This window comes from Sus scrofa, chromosome 7, assembly GCF_054392235.1.
Source record: "Sus scrofa isolate SSC_HxYL_T2T_F1_AM1 chromosome 7, Sscrofa_HxYL_maternal_Yorkshire_Landrace_v2.0, whole genome shotgun sequence".
NCBI lineage: Eukaryota > Metazoa > Chordata > Mammalia > Artiodactyla > Suidae > Sus > Sus scrofa.
Window position 1 is genome coordinate 39,214,050 of NC_139389.1, and position 19,249 is coordinate 39,233,298.

General features: G+C 40.0%; 1 protein-coding gene and 1 long non-coding RNA gene across 11 annotated transcripts in view; both read right to left on the reverse strand.

The window, feature by feature from the left end:
- The window catches only part of ILRUN (inflammation and lipid regulator with UBA-like and NBR1-like domains), a 105,173-nt gene extending 85,924 nt beyond the window's left edge, over window positions 1–19,249 (reverse strand). For 9 of the 10 annotated variants that reach the window (XR_014809069.1, XR_014809070.1, XM_084966552.1 and 6 more), the window contains exon 1: window positions 18,896–19,249. Coding sequence is in view for 8 of the 10 variants with exons in the window: in XM_084966552.1 (XP_084822678.1) it covers window positions 18,896–19,053 (158 nt within the window). In the remaining 2 variants the exon portion in view is untranslated. 10 annotated transcript variants of the gene reach the window in all.
- Window positions 7,595–10,427, reverse strand: LOC146401511 (uncharacterized). The gene is made up of 2 exons (XR_014810068.1): window positions 10,196–10,427; window positions 7,595–8,047 (listed from the first exon to the last, which is right to left on the reverse strand). It is a non-coding gene; the product is annotated as an uncharacterized LOC146401511 (long non-coding RNA).

A 19,249-nucleotide genomic window follows, 5' to 3' on the forward strand; every position in this document is an offset into this window, starting at 1 on the left:
ACACTCGGGAAGAGACGTCTTCGAAAATATAAAACTGATAGATAGAACAGGGAGTTCCCGTCGTGGTGCAGTGGTTAACGAATCCGACTAGGAACCATGAGGTTGCCGGTTCGGTCCCTGCCCTTGCTCAGTGGGTTAACGATCCGGCGTTGCCATGAGCTGTGGTGGAGGTTGCAGACTCGGCTCGGATCCCGCGGTGCTGTGGCTCTGGCGTAGGCCGGTGGCTACAGCTCCGATTCAACCCCTAGCCTGGGAATCTCCATATGCCGAGGGAGCGGCCCAAGAAATAGCAACAACAACAACAACAAAAGACAAAAGACAAAAAAACAACAACAACAAAAAACTGATAGAATAGCTAAAGTGTCTAAACCTACTGAGAAAAGATGTATAGTTGGCAAAGGAGTTTGAGGATAATTTTTTTAAAAATCTGATCCTTATACAGAAAAAAACAAAACAAAATTTTCTGTCTATCCTATATACAGATATTATATACAGATGTTGTACACAGATGTTGAACTATAATGCTGTATACCTGAAACTTAAGTAATAAAGCTTTTACAACATCTATGAGACTGAGCAAACCAAAAAACTTAAGACAATTATTCTCTGGTGGGGGTGCAAAAGACTGTGCAGAAAAGGAAAAGGAATACAAGTAAACTAATGGCTCAAGTGTCAAAGATTTTAATAGTTTAAACATAAACACTGAAACCTAATTTAATCAAATTACAAATAAAATGGGAGCATGAAAGATAGGGTGAATGTAACTAAAAGTTACCATGTGCTGGGCACAGTTCTACATCTTTACATCTATTTATTTATCCAATGCTCAAATAAAAGCTGGGATTTTCCTTATATATAAAGAAATCAAGGCACCGAGAGAGTAACTTGCCAAAAGTTACAGAGTAAAGAGCAGGGGCTTTGAACTTTGCTCTTCACCACCGCATTGACTCTCTCAGAGTAACATCCTCATCTCCCTGTGGGTAGTCAAGAGACAATGGTCAAAACAGAAAAAAAGTCAACAGAGAGGGAAAAGCCCAAAAATCCCTAAAAGAAAAAAAAACTGCCTTTGGGGAATGAAATAAGAAAAAAGGAGTCTAGAATCCCTGGTTCCTTTTAACAAGCCTGTATAACTACCTTACCCTTTTTTTTTTTTTTAATTATTATTATTTTTTTGTCTTTTGAGGGCTGCACCAGCAGCATATGAAGGTTCCCAGGCTAGGGGTCTAATTGGAGCTGTGGCCGCCAGCCTACATCAGAGCCATAGCAGCACGGGATCCAAGTTGCATCTGTGACCTACACCACAGCTCACGGCAACGCCAGATCCCCAACCCACTGAGCCAGGCCAGGGACCAAACCCGAAACCCCATGGCTCCCAGTCAGACTCCTTAACCACTGTGCCACAACGGGAACTCCCCACCTTACCCTTTAAACCATGTGCATTTATATTTGGATTAAATGAAAATTATATTATAATAAAATGTACTTCCTTTTTTTTTTTTTTTTTTTTTTGTCTTTTTGCTATTTCTTGGGCCGCTCCCTCGGCATATGGAGGTTCCCAGGCTAGGGGTTGAATCGGAGCTGTAGCCACCGGCCTACGCCAGAGCCACAGCACCGCGGGATCCCAGCCGCGTCTGCAACCTACACCACAGCTCACGGCAACGCCGGATCGTTAACCCACTGAGCAAGGGCAGGGACCGAACCCGCAACCTCATGGTTCCTAGTCGGATTCGTTAACCACTGCACCACGACAGGAACTCCTGTACTTCCTTTTAAAAATACTTTTCCGGGAGTTCCCATTGTGGCTCAGCAGGTTACAAACCAGACTAGTATCCATGAGGATGAGGTTCAATCTCTAGCTTCATTCAGTGGGTTAAGGATCCAGCATTGCTGTGGCTGTGATGTAGGCCAGCAGTTGCAGCCCCAACTTGCCCCCTAGCCTGGGAATTTCCATATGCTGCAGGTGCAGCCCTAAAAAGCAAAAAAAACAAAAACAAAAACAAAAAATTTTTAAGTGAACATTAAACCTCTTATTCGACCTTAGAAAACTGGAGATACATACTAATACAAAAAAGGAAGAAATACAAAAACCAAGCCCAAAAACATACATAAGCATTTGATACATGACAAATTAAGAAAGGATTTGCTGACATTTCAAATCAAATCACATGGCCAAAAAAGATAAGGAAAGATATTCTACCTCACTCATAATTAGAGCAATACAAATTTAAATGAATATATATTTAACCTATCAGATCAGCAACAATATAAAGACAAAGATCATTCTTCCCTTGCTAAGAGAGTTGTAGAATAGGCAATCTTGTAACTGATAGTAAAAATGAAAATTGGTACAACTTTTGAAGTGAATTTGATACTACCTATTAAAATTTAAATTGCCCATACACCCGGCCCCAGCAATTCCACTTCAAAGACTGTATCTACACTTTGTATAAAGATATCTACACCAAAGCAGCTTTCTAAAAACAAATAACTAGAAACTGTCCATCAACAAGGAAGTGTTTAAATAAAATATGGTCAGCCACAACAGAACACCATGCATTCATTAAAAAAAAAAAAAAAAAAAGAAACATGATGTCCATATTGTGAAGTGAAACAGGCTAATTTACAAACAGTATGCATAGTATGATTCCATTTGTGCATGTATTTTAAAGTATAAGGAGGAGGATAAGACTCTATACATAAGACCTACATACCAAGCTCTCCCATTTAAAAAAAAAAATCTTGGAGTTCCCATCGTGGCGCAGTGGTTAACGAATCCGACTAGGAACCATGAGGTCGCGGGTTCGATCCCTGGCCTTGCTCAGTGGGTTAAGGATCTGGCGTTGCCATGAGCTGTGGTGTAGGTTGTAGACGTGGCTCGGATCCCGAGTTGCTGTGGCTCCGGCGTAGGCAGGTAGCTACAGCTCCGATTCTACCCCTAGCCTGGGAACCTCCATATGCCATGGGAGCGGCCCAAGAAATGGCAAAAAAGACAAAAAATAAATAAATAAATAAAAATTAAAAAAAAAAATCTTGACAACTAAGGTGGATGATGGATCTGAAATGGCTTGGCCTAAAGTCCATGCTGAACAACATATCAGGGAGTTCTTTTGTGGCTCAGCAGGTTACAAACCCTACTAGTATCCATGATGACGCGGGTTTGATCCCGGGCCTTGCTCAGTGGGTTAAGGATTCCACATTGCCACTAGATGCTGTGTAGGTTGCAGATTTGGCTTGCTGTGGCTGTGGTGTAGGTTGGCAGCTGCAGCTCCAACTTGACCCCTAGCAGGGGAACTTGCATGTGCCACAGGCTCAGCCCTAAAAAGAGAAACAAAAAAAGAAAAAAATACCAAAGTTTGTTTTAAAGCACTGTGGAGGTGAAAATTTCACAACAAGGCCTAGCACTGAAAACCTAAAGATACCTATCAAGGAAGACATTCATGACTTAGCTATCCATACAGAAGACAGTTCTTTTTCACAGAAATGGTTAGGAGAAGGGATTGAGAGACTTTTATTTACTTACTTATTTATTTTAGGGCTGCACCCAAGGCATATGGAAGTTCCCAGGCGAGGGATCGTATCAGAGCTACAGCTGCTGGCCTACACCGCAGCCACAGCAATGTAGGATCTGAGCCATGTCTGCAACCTACACCACAGCTCATGGCAAAGCTGGATCCTTAATCCACTGAGCCACAACAGGCACTCCAGGAGATGGGATGCATGGAGAATGGAGGAAAGTATAACAATAACTTCTCATCAGCATACATAAATACTCTGTGACCATCCTGATCAAATACATGCCTACAAAGGTCAAAATATCTTTGAATCCAACTATAATGGAAAAAATAAAAACCATTAAAACATTAAAAAAATATATATCTTTAAAAGAACAGAATAATGGCCACTTCTGTAGAGTGGGATAAGAGAGGGAAATACAGGGATTTATGTACTACCTAAACTTATCACAAGAAACATTTATTATTTTTATGATTATATATCCAAATAAAATTTTAAGAAGTTAAAACACGAATAGGAAACTGGAAAAACATGGGCAAAACAGAATGGTGGTTGCCTGGGGCTGGGTAAGATTGGGGACTTACTACAAATTGGCATAAATCTTACCTGAATGATAGAAATGTCCTAAAATTGTATCATGATGATGACTATACAAAGCTATAAATTTATAAAACTCATTGAATTGCACACTTAAAATGGGTGAATTTTATTTAATTACAACTCAACAGAGTCACCACATAGCTGGAATTTGCTTTAAAATCCTGTTTTCTAGTAGATGAAAAAGAGGCAAAACATTAATAATTGTTAAAATGATGGGTACACACGGTTTATTACACTTTTCAAAATAAAAATGTTAAGTCTAGAAAAAAAGGAGCCAACACACATAAAACTTAAGACTTCACAATTAATGCCTTTTATCTATCAGATAAATATACCCTACAAAAATTAAAAATTCTAATTCTCAGCAGACTTTCTATTGCCTAACTGTAAGATTATCAATTGGTACACCCTTCATGGAGGCAACCTGGCAATGCTTATCAAGAACCTTCAAAAGGGCATATCTTCGACGTGGCAATCCCACTTCTAAGAATTTGTCCTAAGTAAATATATGGGTTATACACCACAATCTTTTTGAAAATTAAGGAAGAAAGGAGGAAATAATTAGGCAAGTTAACAGATATTTATAATAGTGAAAAACAAATAATAAAAGGCTGTTTAAGTTAGAGAACACTCAAGAAATAGAATATTAACAGCCATGAAAAACAGACATGGAAAAATATCCTTAATGTTTAGTGATAAGCATTAAGCAGGCTATAAAGCATTAAGTACTATATAACTGCATTTTAACTTAAAATATATAATATACATATGAGGATCTATATATGCACATGTATAAACACAAACTGACAGCAGTGATTAGCTTTGAGTAGCATTACAAGCGCCTGTGTTGTCTTCCTTTGACATTTCTGAATTTGCTATTGTTGGTGTTTTTTTTTTGTTTTTTTTTTTCGTTTTCTTTTTACGGCCATACCTGTAGCATACGGAAGTTCCAGGGCTAGGGGGTCTAATCAGAGCTGAAGCTGCCAGCCTACCCACAGCCATGGTGATACCAGACCCAAGCCATATCTGTGACCTACACTGCAGTTTGCGGCACCACCGGATCCTTAACCCACTGGGCAAGGCCAGGGATCAAACCTGCACTTTGTTGAGTTTTCAACCTGCTGAGCCACTACAGGAACTCCTGCTTGTTTTTTTTATATTCAATATTATTATGTTTATAATCAGTGGGAAAAAATAGTTCTATTGTCCAAAAAGGCAAACTTTCCTATTGAAAAAAAAAAAATGGATAAAGGTCACATTCAGTCAATTCATTAAAGATATATCAGAGATTTGGCACACAAAAGTAATCATTAAAGGAGTTCCCATCATGGCGCAGCAGAAAAGAATCCGACCTCGCTCAGTGGGTTAAGGATTTGGCATTGCTGTGAGCTGTGGTGAGGGGTCACAGACCCGGCTCAGATCTGGCGTTGCTGTGGCTCTGGCGTAGGCCAGTGGCTACAGCTCTGATTAGACCCCTAGCCTGGTAACCTCCATATGCCACAGGTGCGGCCCTAAAAAGACAAAAAGACAAAAAGACAAAAAAAAAAAAAGAAGAAGAAGAAGAAAAGTAATCACTAGAAATCATAAAATGCAAATTAAAACAAGATCACATTTTTTTACCTACCAAAGTTAAAAAAAATTTATTATAATAAGGTTCATTGATGAAGCATTAAAGAAATATTCACTCATACAGTTGTAGCAGAAATAGAAATTAGTCTGGCTTTTATGAGGGAGAAAATTTGGCAATTAAGTATTAAGAGCATTAAAACCATATTCATCTTTAGCCCAGCAACCTAATTCTATGAATAAATTCTAAGGAAATTATAATTAAGGATGCAAGCAAAGATTTAGTGACAAGGATATTCAATACTCACTTCGTACTGACAAAAAATTGAAAACCTTGATATTCAGCAAAAAGCAATTAATTTATTCTACATCCATGTAAAGGAATACTGTGAAGCCTTTAAAATAGAAGTGTAAAATCATATTTACTAAGAATAGAGAAATAGAGGAGTTCCTGCTCTGGCGCAACAGATCGGCAGTATCTTGGGTCCACTGGGACAAATGGGTGAAGGATCCAGCACTGTGACAGCTCTGGCCTAGGTTGCAACTGTGGCTCAGACATGATCCCTGGCTTGGGGATTCCATATGCCGAGGAGTGGCAAAAAGAGAAAAGAGAATAGAGAAATAGTCATAAGAGAATTTTAAATTAAAACAGATTACAGATAGTGTGTATACTGTTTGAAGAGTATCCCCCTGAATTCATGTCTACCCAGAACCTCAGAACCATGATCTTATTTGGAAAGAGAGTCTTTGCAAACATAATTAGTTAAAATGATGTCATACTAGATTAGGTTAGGCCCTAAATCCAACTGGCTGGTATCATTCTAAGTAGGGGGAGATCTGGAGATGGAGACAGACAAAAACACACACACAGAAGTCATGTGACTACGGAGACAGCAACCTGAGTGATGCAACCCCATGCCAAGGAACACAAAGAAATTCTGGGAGCTGGAGTTTCTATTGTGGCGCAGCAGAAACAAATCCGACTAGGAACCATGAGGTTTCGGATTCCATCCCTGGCCTTGCTCAGTGGGTTAACCATCAGGCATTGCCGTGAACTGTGGCGTAGGCTGCAGACAAGGCTTGGATCTGATGTTGCTGTGGCTGTGGTGCAGGCCTGCAGCTATAGCTCCAATTAGACTCCTAGCCTGGGAATCTCCGTATGCTGCCAAGTGCAGCCCTAAAAAGCAAAAAAAAGAAAGAGAGAACGAGAGAAAGAAAGAAAGAGAGACAGAGAGAAGCTGGGAGCCATGAGAAGAATAAAGAAGGATTCTTCTCTAAGAACTTTCAGAGGGAATGTGGCCCTGCCAATGCCCTGAATTCAGACGTCTAGCCTCCAGAACTGTAAGAGAAGACATCTGTTTTAAGCCACCCAGTTTGTAGTAATTTGTTACAGCAATCCTAGAAAACCATATCGTGTGTAAAACATAGCAATAAGAAGCACAGGCTGCTTACATTTGAATTCTATTTCTACCGTTTATTACCCACATAACTTTAGGTAAGTTACTTAACCTCACTGAGCCTCTATTCCTTTTCTGTAAAGTGAGGATAACAGTATGTATTTCCTAGAATTATTGTGAACATAAATTATAAACTCGATCACTTAAGGAGTTCTCTTAGCACAGTAGGCTAAGGATATGGCATTGTCACTTCAGCAGCTTGGGTCACTGCTGTGGCATGGGTTTGGTCCCTGACCCAGGAACTTCTATATGCTACAGGCACAGCCAAAATAAACAAATAGAGATTTTAAAAAATAATAATACACTTAATCATTTAAAACAATACCTGGAATACAGTAAATACTCCATTTTTGTAAAGCAAATACAAGTGTATACACATACACACACATATACTGACACAGTATTAGGATATAGATCAAAAGATTAAAATTGTTTATTTCTGAGTCTCGTATGTCTTATTTTTTCCTTTTTGCTTTTTAGTACTTTATTTGTGCAATAAGATTTATGTCATAATAAAACTATTTGTCATAACTGTTATTTTATTAAAATATTTTCAAAGCAGTAGTAGTTCCCAGTTACAGCCGTATGCAAAGCCTACCCCTCAGCTAATGATTTCCACTCCTCAAAGTGTGTTATCAAAGTTATCTTTTTTAATTAAAAAGCAAAATTTTCTTTAGAAAATAAATGCTGACCAAAAGGCATTTTAGAAGCACATCATGTTTGTCATTCAATCAATCATTAGTAGGTTGTTGCTCCAAATAGGCTATGAATTACTGACTTCAAGCACAATACTTCAAGTTCAAACTCCTGGAAACACTTTACAGGCCCGAGGCTCAAACATTTTAAGAAAACTGAACTTTTCTTTTTTTTTTTTTTAAGAGCCAAGCCCTCAGCTCATGGAAGTTCCCAGGCTAAGGGGTCGAATCAGAGCTGTAGCCACTGGCCTACACCACAGCCACAGCAACACCAGATCTGAGCCGCGTCTGCAACCTACACCACAGCTCACAGCAATGACAGATCCCTAACCCACTGAGTGAGGCCAAGGATCAAACCTGCAACCTCATGGTTCCCAGCCAGATTCATTTCCGCTGAGCCATGACAGGAACTCCCAAAACTGTTCATTTTTATTTTATTTTATTTTATTTATTTATTTATTTATTTTGTCTTTTTGCTATTTCTTGGGCCGCTCCCGCAGCATATGGAGGTTCCCAGGCTAGGGGTCCAATCGGAGCTGTAGCCACCGGCCTACACCAGAGCCACAGCAACACGGGATCCGAGCCACATCTGCAACCCACACCACAGCTCACGGCAACGCCGGATCACCAACCCACTGAGCAAGGGCAGGGACTGAACCCGCAACCTCATGGTTCCTAGTCAGATTCGTCAACCACTGCGCGCCACGACAGGAACTCTTGTTCATTTTTAAAAGTGAGTCTTTTAAAACCCAATACATAGTAAATTCAGTGAGGCAGAGTTCCATATTTGAAATAAGCTGCTACACACCCTAAGACATATGTTAACTTTGGCAAATCATTAGAAAATCACTTACAAAATCAAACCTTTCCAACAAGTGAAAAATGTATTAGTGTCATCTGTACAAGGTGATTTAATAAGGGTTAAACCTCTTCAGTGAGTTTCAGTCTCATGTTTTGGGTTCCTAAAAAGTTCAACTTATAAAATATGTTCTCTGACAATACCTCATAAGTAAATTCAGATAAGCTCACTACTAGTTTTAATAGTTATATGTAATTACGGGATGAGAGTTTGTTACTTAAACCAGTGAAAGAATGCTGCTGTATTTGAGGAGATCAAATTCACCACTGCATGGTGTTTTTTGGGGGGTTGTTACGTGTGTTTAGTTTTAATTGAAGTACAGTTGATTTATACTATATTAGTTTCACCGCTGCACTGTCAATCTTACAAACATACTGGCATCCCCACTGTGGTGCAGTAGGTTAATAATGATCTGGCTTGCCTCTGTGGAGGTGCTAGTTCAATCTCCAGCCCAGTACAGTGGGTTAAGAACTGAGGGTTACTGCAACTGTGGCATAGGTCACAGCTTCCCGCTCGGATTCAGTCCTTGGCCCAGAAACTTCCATATGCTGTGGGTGTGGCCAAAAAAGGAAAAACAAAAAACAAAAAAAAAACAAAACAAAAAACCCAACCATATCTATTTGATTAGCCTATCCAAGTACCTTGACAACTAATCCAGTTCCCACTGAAGCAAAGGAGGTACATGAGTTATGGTACCCACGACTCTGGATAGGAAAAACAATTATTCAAATAGCAATACTACTAAAATTTTTACATCCACTTAATTTTTATATATCTATATACACATATACACACATAAACAATTACCTACATATATGTGTGCATATGTACAAAACTCTGTAGACATAAAAATTTTCTAGGAGTTCCAGGAGTTCCTGTCGTGGCTCAGCAGTTAACGAATCCGACTAGGAACCATGAGGTTTCGGGTTCGATCCCTGGCCTTGCTCAGTGGGTTGAGGATCCGGCGTTGCCATGAGCTGTGGGGTAAGTCGCAGACTCAGCTCGGATCCCGAGTTGCTGTGGCTCTGATGTAGGCTGGCGGCTACAGCTCCAATTCAACCCCTAGCCTGGGAACCTCCATATGCCGCAGGTGCAGCCCTAGGAAAAGACGAAAAAATAAATAAATAAAATAAAATAAATTTTTCTAAAAGGTACAGAAGAAATACTATCTAGAAAGGAGAGGAGATTTTTGCTTTTCACTTTCAGCCAAAGGTTGCAAATTAGCAGTCCAAGGACCACATCCCACCTACAGATGGGCTTTATTTGGCCCATGCAGTATTTTTAAAATATCTGAAATAGTTGCCGACATTTGAAAATCAGGAAATTTCCCATATAAATCTGAATTTCTGGCTTCTCTTTAAAAAAAAAAAAGGAAAAAAAATCTAAGAACATTGGGCCCCCATTCCAGCGTGGCAACATCTGACTTAAGGCAAGTTATCAGACATCCTCTTTAAAAGGCAAGTGCTTTCCAGCTGACACATACTTCAATTGTTCATGTCCCCTACCTGGTATCTTTAGGCATTTCCGTTTCAATGCCTGCTTAGACCCTTCTAAACTATCTGAACTCCTGTGTGCTTATGTTATTTTTTAAAGTTTTCCTCAACAAGACACACTGACAAAAATCCAGGAGAACTTTAGAGAGTTTATAAAATATTTTTCTCCATTCACATCTAAATAATTAAATAAATATCACTTAATTTTTGTGAATAAATACTCTCATAAACTGATATTTAGTACAAGCGGCCAATCTGCAGAGGGCTCAAATTACTTTCAGATATATTCCTTTTTTTTTTTTTTTCTGACCTCACCTGAAGTATGCAGAAGTTATCGAACCCGAGCCACAGCAGTGACAACACCAGATCCTTAATCACTAGGCCACAAAAGAATTCCTAGATATAATATTCTTATTGGTACAAATTTTAATTTGCTTTCATGTCATGAATAGAACTATGTGCAACATTTAAATCTCAATTCTCAAATTAAACCTACAAACAAAAAAGACATGGGAGTTCCCATGGGGGTGCAGTGGTAATGAAGCCAACTAGTATCTACAAGGATGCAGGTTCAATCCCTGGCTTAGCTCAGTGGGTTAAGGATCTGGGCGTTGCCGTGAGTTGTAGTGTATGTCACAGACGCATTGCTGTGGCTGTGGCATAGGCCAGCAGCTACAGCTCTGATTCCATCCCTAGCCTGGGAACTTCCGTATGCCACAGGTGGGGGCCTAAAAAGACATAAAAAAAAAAAAAAAGAAAAGAAAAAAAAAAGCCTGAAAAGAAGCTTAGTTTATAGAACTTGTTTCTTCTAACAGCACTAGACTTAGACTTTTAAGACTTCCATAAAAATGAAATCTTTAGTCCCATTTACATTCATGCATTACCTCAACAAATACTAGGCACATACTATGTACAAAGCATTGTGTCAGATGCTTAGGAAGAAACAAAGACTACAACAGGACACCTTCCTCTCCAGAGTGTGTTACCATACATGATAAATGTTATTAAAAAGTTAAGAGTGGAGTTCAGAGAAGACAGTACTACAAAGAATTAGGGTCCCAATTAAAAAAAAAAAAACAAATTAAAAAAAAAATAGGATTTCATGAGGTATAAAGAGAGGAAAGGACAGCATTCTAAGTAGAGGAAAAAAATTAAAAATTGGGAAAGCAAAAGCATGTGTGGGAAATGAGCAGTCAGCCAGCTTGAATGGGGCAGATACTGGATCAATCTTTGGAGGAATTGTCAAGCTGAAGCTAAAGCTCTCTGCTCTTTATCTGGACCACAAGGCACAAAGGTTTCTGAGAAAAGAAGGGCCCTGATCAAAGCTGTGATTCAGAAAGCTTGACCTAGTGGTGGAATGTCCACAAAACAAACTAGAAGGAAAACAGCCTGATGAAAAAAACCAATTTGGAGACTATTCCTATGTTACTTACCCTGTTAAAGTGGTAACATAATCTATAAACTAAGGTGATGGCACAGGGAATGGAAAAAATACAGTTGGGAGGTGCACTGCAGAATGGAAATGATGGGCCTGGCAAATGACCTGGGGTATCCAGGAAAGAGAGGGCACTGTAAATAGCTCAGTTTGAGTCTTATGTCTGGAAGATCACTGGAGCTATTGACAGAACATGGAAAAGTCAGAAAGAAAAGCTGAAGGATTGGGAGTAGGAGAGTGGGGATTGACCTTTTGAACATACACTTAGTTTCAGATGCCAGAGAACATGCATAAGTTTGTTCTCCCATCAGAAAACCTTGCACATTTTTCTGGCCCAATTTTTAGTAACAGCTGAAGAAAGTAAGGTATATATATTAATACCAGTAAAGGATATATTTAAGGCAGAGTCAATGTACTGTATCATATAATAGTAACAAAATTAAGCTCTATAGATTAAACACAGACTCCTACCTCAACCTTATGCAAAAATCATCCCAAAATGGATGAGTGACCTAAATATTAGAACTGAGGGAGCTCCCGCATGGCTCAGTGGGTTAAGGATCTGGCATTGTCAATGCAGTGGACTGGGTCACAGCACAACAAAAAGACAAACAATCCAGTTAAAAAACCAGCAAAGGACCTGAACAGTCATTTCTCCAAAGATACACAAATGGCCAAGAAACATATGAAAAGACATTCATTAGTAATTAGAAAAATACAAATCAATCTCACAGTAAGGCATGACTTCATACCCACTATAAGTTAAAAAAGGAAAATTCAAGTGTTGGAAAGCTTGTAGAAAAACTGGAACAAACCGTCATATATTGCTAAGGGAATACAAATGATTTAGCCACTGTGGAAGCAGGTTGATGGCTCCTCAAAAAGTTAAACATAGAATTACCAGCAAGTCAAATGCTAGGTATATAAAAAACAAATGAACTGAAAAACAGGTACTCAAACAAGTACCCTAAATACATGTTCATAACAGCACTATTTTCAATAGCTGAAAGGTGGAAATGGCTCAAAAGTCCACCTACAAACGAACAGACAAACTTGTATAATATACACTGGAATGTCACACAGTCATTAAAAGGAATGACGTACTGATACATGCTATACAACACAGATGAAGCTTGAAAGAAGCCGGTAACAAAAGAAAAAATATTTTGATTCCATTTATATGAAATACGCAGAACAGGTATAACCATAGAGAAAGAGTTCACACTGGTGGTTGCCAGGGTCTGGGGAGAGAAGGGTATGGAGAGCAACTTCTTGATGGGTGCAGGGTTTCCTCCTGGAGCAATGACAATGTTTTGGTAGAGGTAGTAGTTGTAAAACATTGTGAATACACTAAATGCAGGTTATGTCAGCTTCACAATTTTTAAAAAATCAGTAATATTTCAAAGCAAAAATAAAAATTAGTTCCATCTCTTGTCACTTTTGATCCCATTAACCACATTCCTGCCACATCAATCTTCCAGTCAGCTCTGCCCCACTAGCTCCTTCCTAATTTCACTCAGGAAATATCCTCTATCTACGTTACTCTACTTTTCCATCAATTCAGAACCCCCAATCATTTCAAGCCTTCTAAAAAAGCAACCTGCCATACCAAGCGCACAATATTTGTCAATCACTGCTTCTCTTTAAGTCCTTTTCTACCTGTTCTGAAATTTTACTAAGTTAATTCAGCATTAACATACTAATGTTTCTTCCCTATTATCCAAAAATTTTTTCTCTCATAGTTTCAGGTGGGTTCCTTTCCTATTAGAGGGCAAACTATGATAAGAGGCTGTCTTCTGCTCTTGCATTACACTATCTGCCAGAGGTCTACCCAAAATACACTTGTTTAAATACTGTGTGGTTGAGTTTTTGCTGTTAGGAGCTAGGCAAACTTAGTGGAGGGAGAGAAGACAAGAGGTGGGAAAGAAACACCTCCACCCACCCTAGCTATAATGGAGATTAGTTCTGACTTGATATAGGATCAGAAATGCAAGTACCACAGTGATAAAACAGTAAAAAGATTTCCTACAGGACAACAATGTGCTTTTCACTGTGTTCTTTTTAAAATTAAAGTGAATCTGGATGCTCTATTTGTAAAGTATTTTATATTATACCCAGAGTCCAAACCTGTGTGTCAGTCAAAAAATAAAAACAAACAAAAACACCAAAAAAGTGGGAAAGAAGACTGTCCAAAGCAAGAACTACCAACCTTCTTAAACGCAACAGCGTGCACAACACTCTATCACTGTTATGCAACTCTTCCTACTCTCTTTCTAAAACTGCTGCTTGGCACACATTTTTAAAGGAAACCAGTATTAATATCTGTCACAAAGGGACTTTTCCTAGATCATACATATAAACAGAGTGGATCAGAAACTCATTTAGCACACAGGTGAATGAGAAATGGATTAAGATCAGGCAGGGGAGGCACTGTGAGATCAGACAAGAGGTACAACTGATTTTCACAACAGATCAATGGATTCTGAGTTCACTTCACTGAAGAGTGGTTATACCTTCATTTCATCCAGAAGGGTACCTCTGACAATGCTGAGAAAATCAACAGGACATTATTTTACACAAATGCTTTTCCTGAGTTATTTTTCTAGAAAACATCTGTTCCGTCCATGACGGGTGCGTGTAGTGTTCCAAAAAATACACTCTGCTTCCTGAATATACCTGGAGGCAACCTAGGATGTTGCAACACCAAAACTGCAAAGCACTAGCCTAATGAGTAGGAGGAAGAGGAATAGCCAAGACTGTCTAAACGCTGGTCAAAGATGATATACTTATAATGAGAAATAACTCCTACATTAACGTCCTCTAAAGATCTAGAAGTGTTAGTTACCTCTTGTCATAAATGCTAAAGAATAACTCACTTTGAAAATATAAGATACAAATGGCTTTGAGGGCCACAAATGTATATAAAATCTTATGTAACACTGAACTGTACACTTGAAATTGATTTTAAAATGGGAAATTTTATGTTATGTGTATTTCGCCACAATTAAGCCTTCCTCTCAATTCTGTTGGTTTCCCCGGCAAAAATTATAAATCTATCAGACCACGTTAAAGGATGAGAAACCATTAAATGTAATATGTTTAACTTATATATGGTTGAAAATTTTTAATAACTTGTATTAACAGAAGCTTTCTGACTTTTTAAGGAAACTGTTTACTAGATATTCTCTATCAAGCAAATGAAAAAAGCTTAAATTACAATAAGAAAGATTTAGTTTTGACATAATTCTAACTAAAAAGGTAACTAAACACTACTGAGAAGGTATCATGCACATCTCCCCTCAGGGATGCAAGAATAAGCTATCTTGGAAGGGTTATATGCAATTTTGCAGGAAAAACTGAAATTAACTCGATAATCTTAAATCAGCTTCCAGCTTTAGAATTCCAAGTTCTCTACTCACAGCTCAATAGTGTTTCTGCAAGACATTCCACCAATAGGTAAGTTATACCAATCTACAAGTCATTTCACTTTGGCTTCAGATATCGGGTTCTTTCAGCACACCATTTATTCACTTTATGTACTCAGCAACTGATAATTGACTACCTTTAATTAACAGGCAATTCCACCAATCTCCAGCAGCAGAGCTGCCAGCTCAGGTATAAACAGTACAAAAAAATGCTTACACTGAAACAATATTGGGTTCTAAATTAAACAAATAGAAATATTTACACAGTGCACATCCAACCTACCACTTAAAAAAAAAAAAATCTATGTTTAGCAGGTAGGTAAGGCAGAAACATTGAATTTAGTCAATTTCCAAAAGTTTCTTAAAAAGTTGTTTGTTACCAACAAAAGAAAATAAATTCTTACTTTTGAAAACAAAGGCATAGTCTTTCTGACTTGGGTTTCATTTTAGAAGATTCATGGGAGTTCCCGTCATGGCACAGTGGTTAACGAATCCGACTAGGAACCATGAGGTTGCGGGTTCGGTCCCTGCCCTTGCTCAGTGGGTTAAGGATCCGGCGTTGCTGTGAGCTGTGGTGTAGGTTGCAGACGCGGCTCGGATCCCACGTTGCTGTGGCTCTGGCATAGGCCGGTGGCTACAGCTCCGATTGGACCCCTAGCCTGGGAACCTCCATATGCCACAGGAGTGGCCCAAGAAATGGCAAAAAGACAAAAAAAAAAAAAAAAAAAAAGAAGAAGATTCATGGCCTTCATTTTAAAATAATCATTTTTACTTTACCACATTTTTTTAACAGTCACTAGATAAGAGAATGGTGGTTATTTATTACAATCCAAAAGCGGACTCTTTGTGAAGTCTCAGGAAGGTTAATCATCTCAAATTCAACAGGTTAACCACAGCAATTTGTGAATTATTTTGCCAGTCTGTATTGGGACTATCTCAACAGCTTAAAAAGCCAGACATTAAACGACATTTAAAAACAATACATTTCTAGGCTCTATTTATTTAGCACACATATATTCTGACCAAATGTGCATGCATTTTACTTTAACTCAATTTCATTAATTATGATGAATATTTGTTTAAAACAAAAATCTAATAAGATAAATTTAGCCAGATCAACATAGGAATCAAAATACAATCATGGGGAGTTCCCGTCGTGGCGCAGTGGTTAACGAATCCGACTAGGAACCATGAGGTTGCAGGTTAGGTCCCTGCCCTTGCTCAGTGGGTTAACGATCCGGCGTTGCCGTGAGCTGTGGTGTAGGTTGCAGACGCGGCTCGGATCCCGCGGTGCTGTGGCTCTGGTGTAGGCCGGTGGCTACAGCTCCGATTCAACCCCTGGCCTGGGAACCTCCATATGCCTCGGGAGCGGCCCAAGAAATAGCAACAACAACAACAACAAAAGACAAAAAAGACAAAAAAAATTTAAAAAAAAAATACAATCATGGATTACAGAGCTGTTTTCATTAGAAAGAAAAAAATATCAAGCCTTACTTCCTTCAGTTCACAAATTTTTCATTTTATAATTAAAGAAAACTAAAAACATGACTTCCACAGTCCAAAAATAAGGTAATTTGGCTTAAAGCAGCTATCACTTAATTGCCTGGATCCCTAAGAAATTACTGACTTCTAACTGCTTTAAAACCAGAATACATTTTTCAATGGTTCACTGCTCTGCTCAGAAATATATTTCACCTTGTTTTCTACAGAGATAACATTTCATCAGAACACATGCTACTCCATGTCACTAAGCTTAATAATTTTTATATACAATTCAAATAAAATTTTTATAAGGCAACCATAATTTTTTTTCTTATCCACACTGGGCCTCACCTTTCACAACACTTAAAAACAATCTTAGATGTTAAACACACACACCTCAAGCATATAAAATTCATTACACTGGTTCTGTAGCCATAATAATTGTACTGATAAATACTGACTCTAAAAAACTAAAAACTTATTAAAGCAGGATTTAAATGGTACAACTCAAAAAGGCGGGGAGAAATACTGATCCTCCCCTACTAAACTGGCAGCAGCAATATGCCAAGTTTCCTATGCTAAACTAGTGTAAACAAGGAAGAAAAAAAACCAAGAGTGGGAAACAGGCAGGCACGGGTACATGCCTCCTCAACACATTGCTTTACTTCTAAATTTCACCAGCGTAATGTCTCTTTCCAGTGTTTTCAATAACCTCTGTCACTCTTTATTAAACACAGGCTCGTGTTCAGAAAACTACTGTAGGCTGTAGTACCTATCTGAGATCATTCCAGACATAAAAGATAAAAGAGGGGATCACAAATGCTTCTTTAATTATAAAGACTACCTCCTACATTCAAAGAGTTTTCTAAACATCTAGAAACTCAATCCTACTCTTACTATAACAATCAACTTTAAAGACAGAACAGGACCTATCAATGATGCTGCACAGAAAAAAATTCACACATCACCTTTGGAGCCATCACAGCCACAAGGCTCCCATTAGTAAGATGCGCATCATTTAGGACAGGGCTCGACGACGAGGAATGGGATAAAGACCAGGCTCACGGGACCTCCTTTTCTGACACTGCCTGAAGCAGTGGACAGGGAATAAAGGTGAAACTGGCTATATAAGTGATGCCAAGAGAAACAAGATTCCACATGCCAGGGGACAGAATGCCCAACACAGAGAGCAAAGGGCACTTATCTCATGGCTTTCTGACCAAAGAAAGATGAGTTGTTTCACCTGAAATACTTTCAAAGGAAGTTAATATTCTCCACTTTATCACGCACTCTGAATGAATTCAACAACTCCTCCTCCGTACACAAAGGGAAGCCTTACTTGAAAAATAGCAAGTGCTACCATCCAAAGCCAGTAAACACTTCTTTAGTCTAAGTTATCATGGTCTTCTGTCCCAATTCAGTCTTCTACAAGAAGTCTCCAAGCCAAAAATACTTGGTTTCCAGCCTAAGTTCTCCATCTTCCCAAACATTTAAAAACCCAGCTGTCTTCCCCTTAAGACCCTCTGGACAAGCCCCTCTCCTTTCCCCGCATTCTGGAGCCCAGGGCTCCAATCCCCTCAGAAAGTTCCCTCCCCCAAGATAAACTCTCCTTCACTTTTCCTAAGTTTTTTCCCAGACCCTGCTCCGGGTCTAGCGCTCCATTTCTCCACTAGTAGATCCCACTAGTAGATCCCACTCTATCCTGGCACAACTCTTTGGAAAGTCTTTTTTTTTTTTTTTTTTAAGCCGTATTCACCTGTCCTCCCCCATGAAGTTCTTCCCTTTTCCCTATCTGTCCTCCAGTGGACACACACACACGATCTATTCTTCTCAAATCCTAACTCCAAGTCTCACCCGTGCCCAGGTTCTTCCACAGCACCTAATTCTCTCCCGGAGTTTCCCCTCATCCCTGTCCTCCTCAGCCCCTAAGTCCACACCCCAAGCTTTTTTCCACTCCCTATATTTAGGTTTTGTGTGCTTTTTACTCTTAGCCAACAGCACAGCCCTCTTCCTCCCAGATTTACCCCACGCCTCGATACTCAAGTCTCTGCCCCTCTTCCAACGTTCATCGGCTGCTAATGCTCCGAAGAACCTCAGGAAACCCCTCCCCACACACACACTCTCCCGTCTCCCTTCCGCCTCTCCTGCCCTCCATAGCCCCCAACTCTCCTCGTATGTCCCCCTCTAGCCCTGCTCAGTCCCCGAATTTCTCGCAGGCCCATAGGACTCCCCACACGCCCTCCCCGCCCCCGGAAGAGGGTGCCCCTCAGTGCCCGCCCGGCCCGCCCTGCTGCCGAGCTCGGGTGTCCCTTCCCTTCCCCTCGGGGCCCCGAGGCCGCTGCTAGGACTCGCGCGGCGGGGCCGGCTCACCAGTTGGTCATGTCCAGGAAGAAGGCGCAGCCGGCCGGGTTGAGCTGGAAACCGAGCAACCGCTGGAACTCGGAGATGAGCACGTCCTTGTCGGTGGTGCCCAGGCAGCTGAACTTCTGCATCAGCTCGGGGTCCAGGTCCACGTCCATGCCCTCCATGGCTGGGGCCGGACACTCACTTCCCCGCCTCCTCACAAGCGAACCGCCGCCGCGCCGCCGGGCCCGGGGACCAGGAGGGGGCCCGCTGCTAGCTGGCGCCGCGACCCCGCTCCTCTGAGGTAGGCCCCGGGCCTCTCACCGCCTCATAGGGGTAAACTCACTCAGCCACTCACTCGCTCGCGCGCTCCCCCCCCTC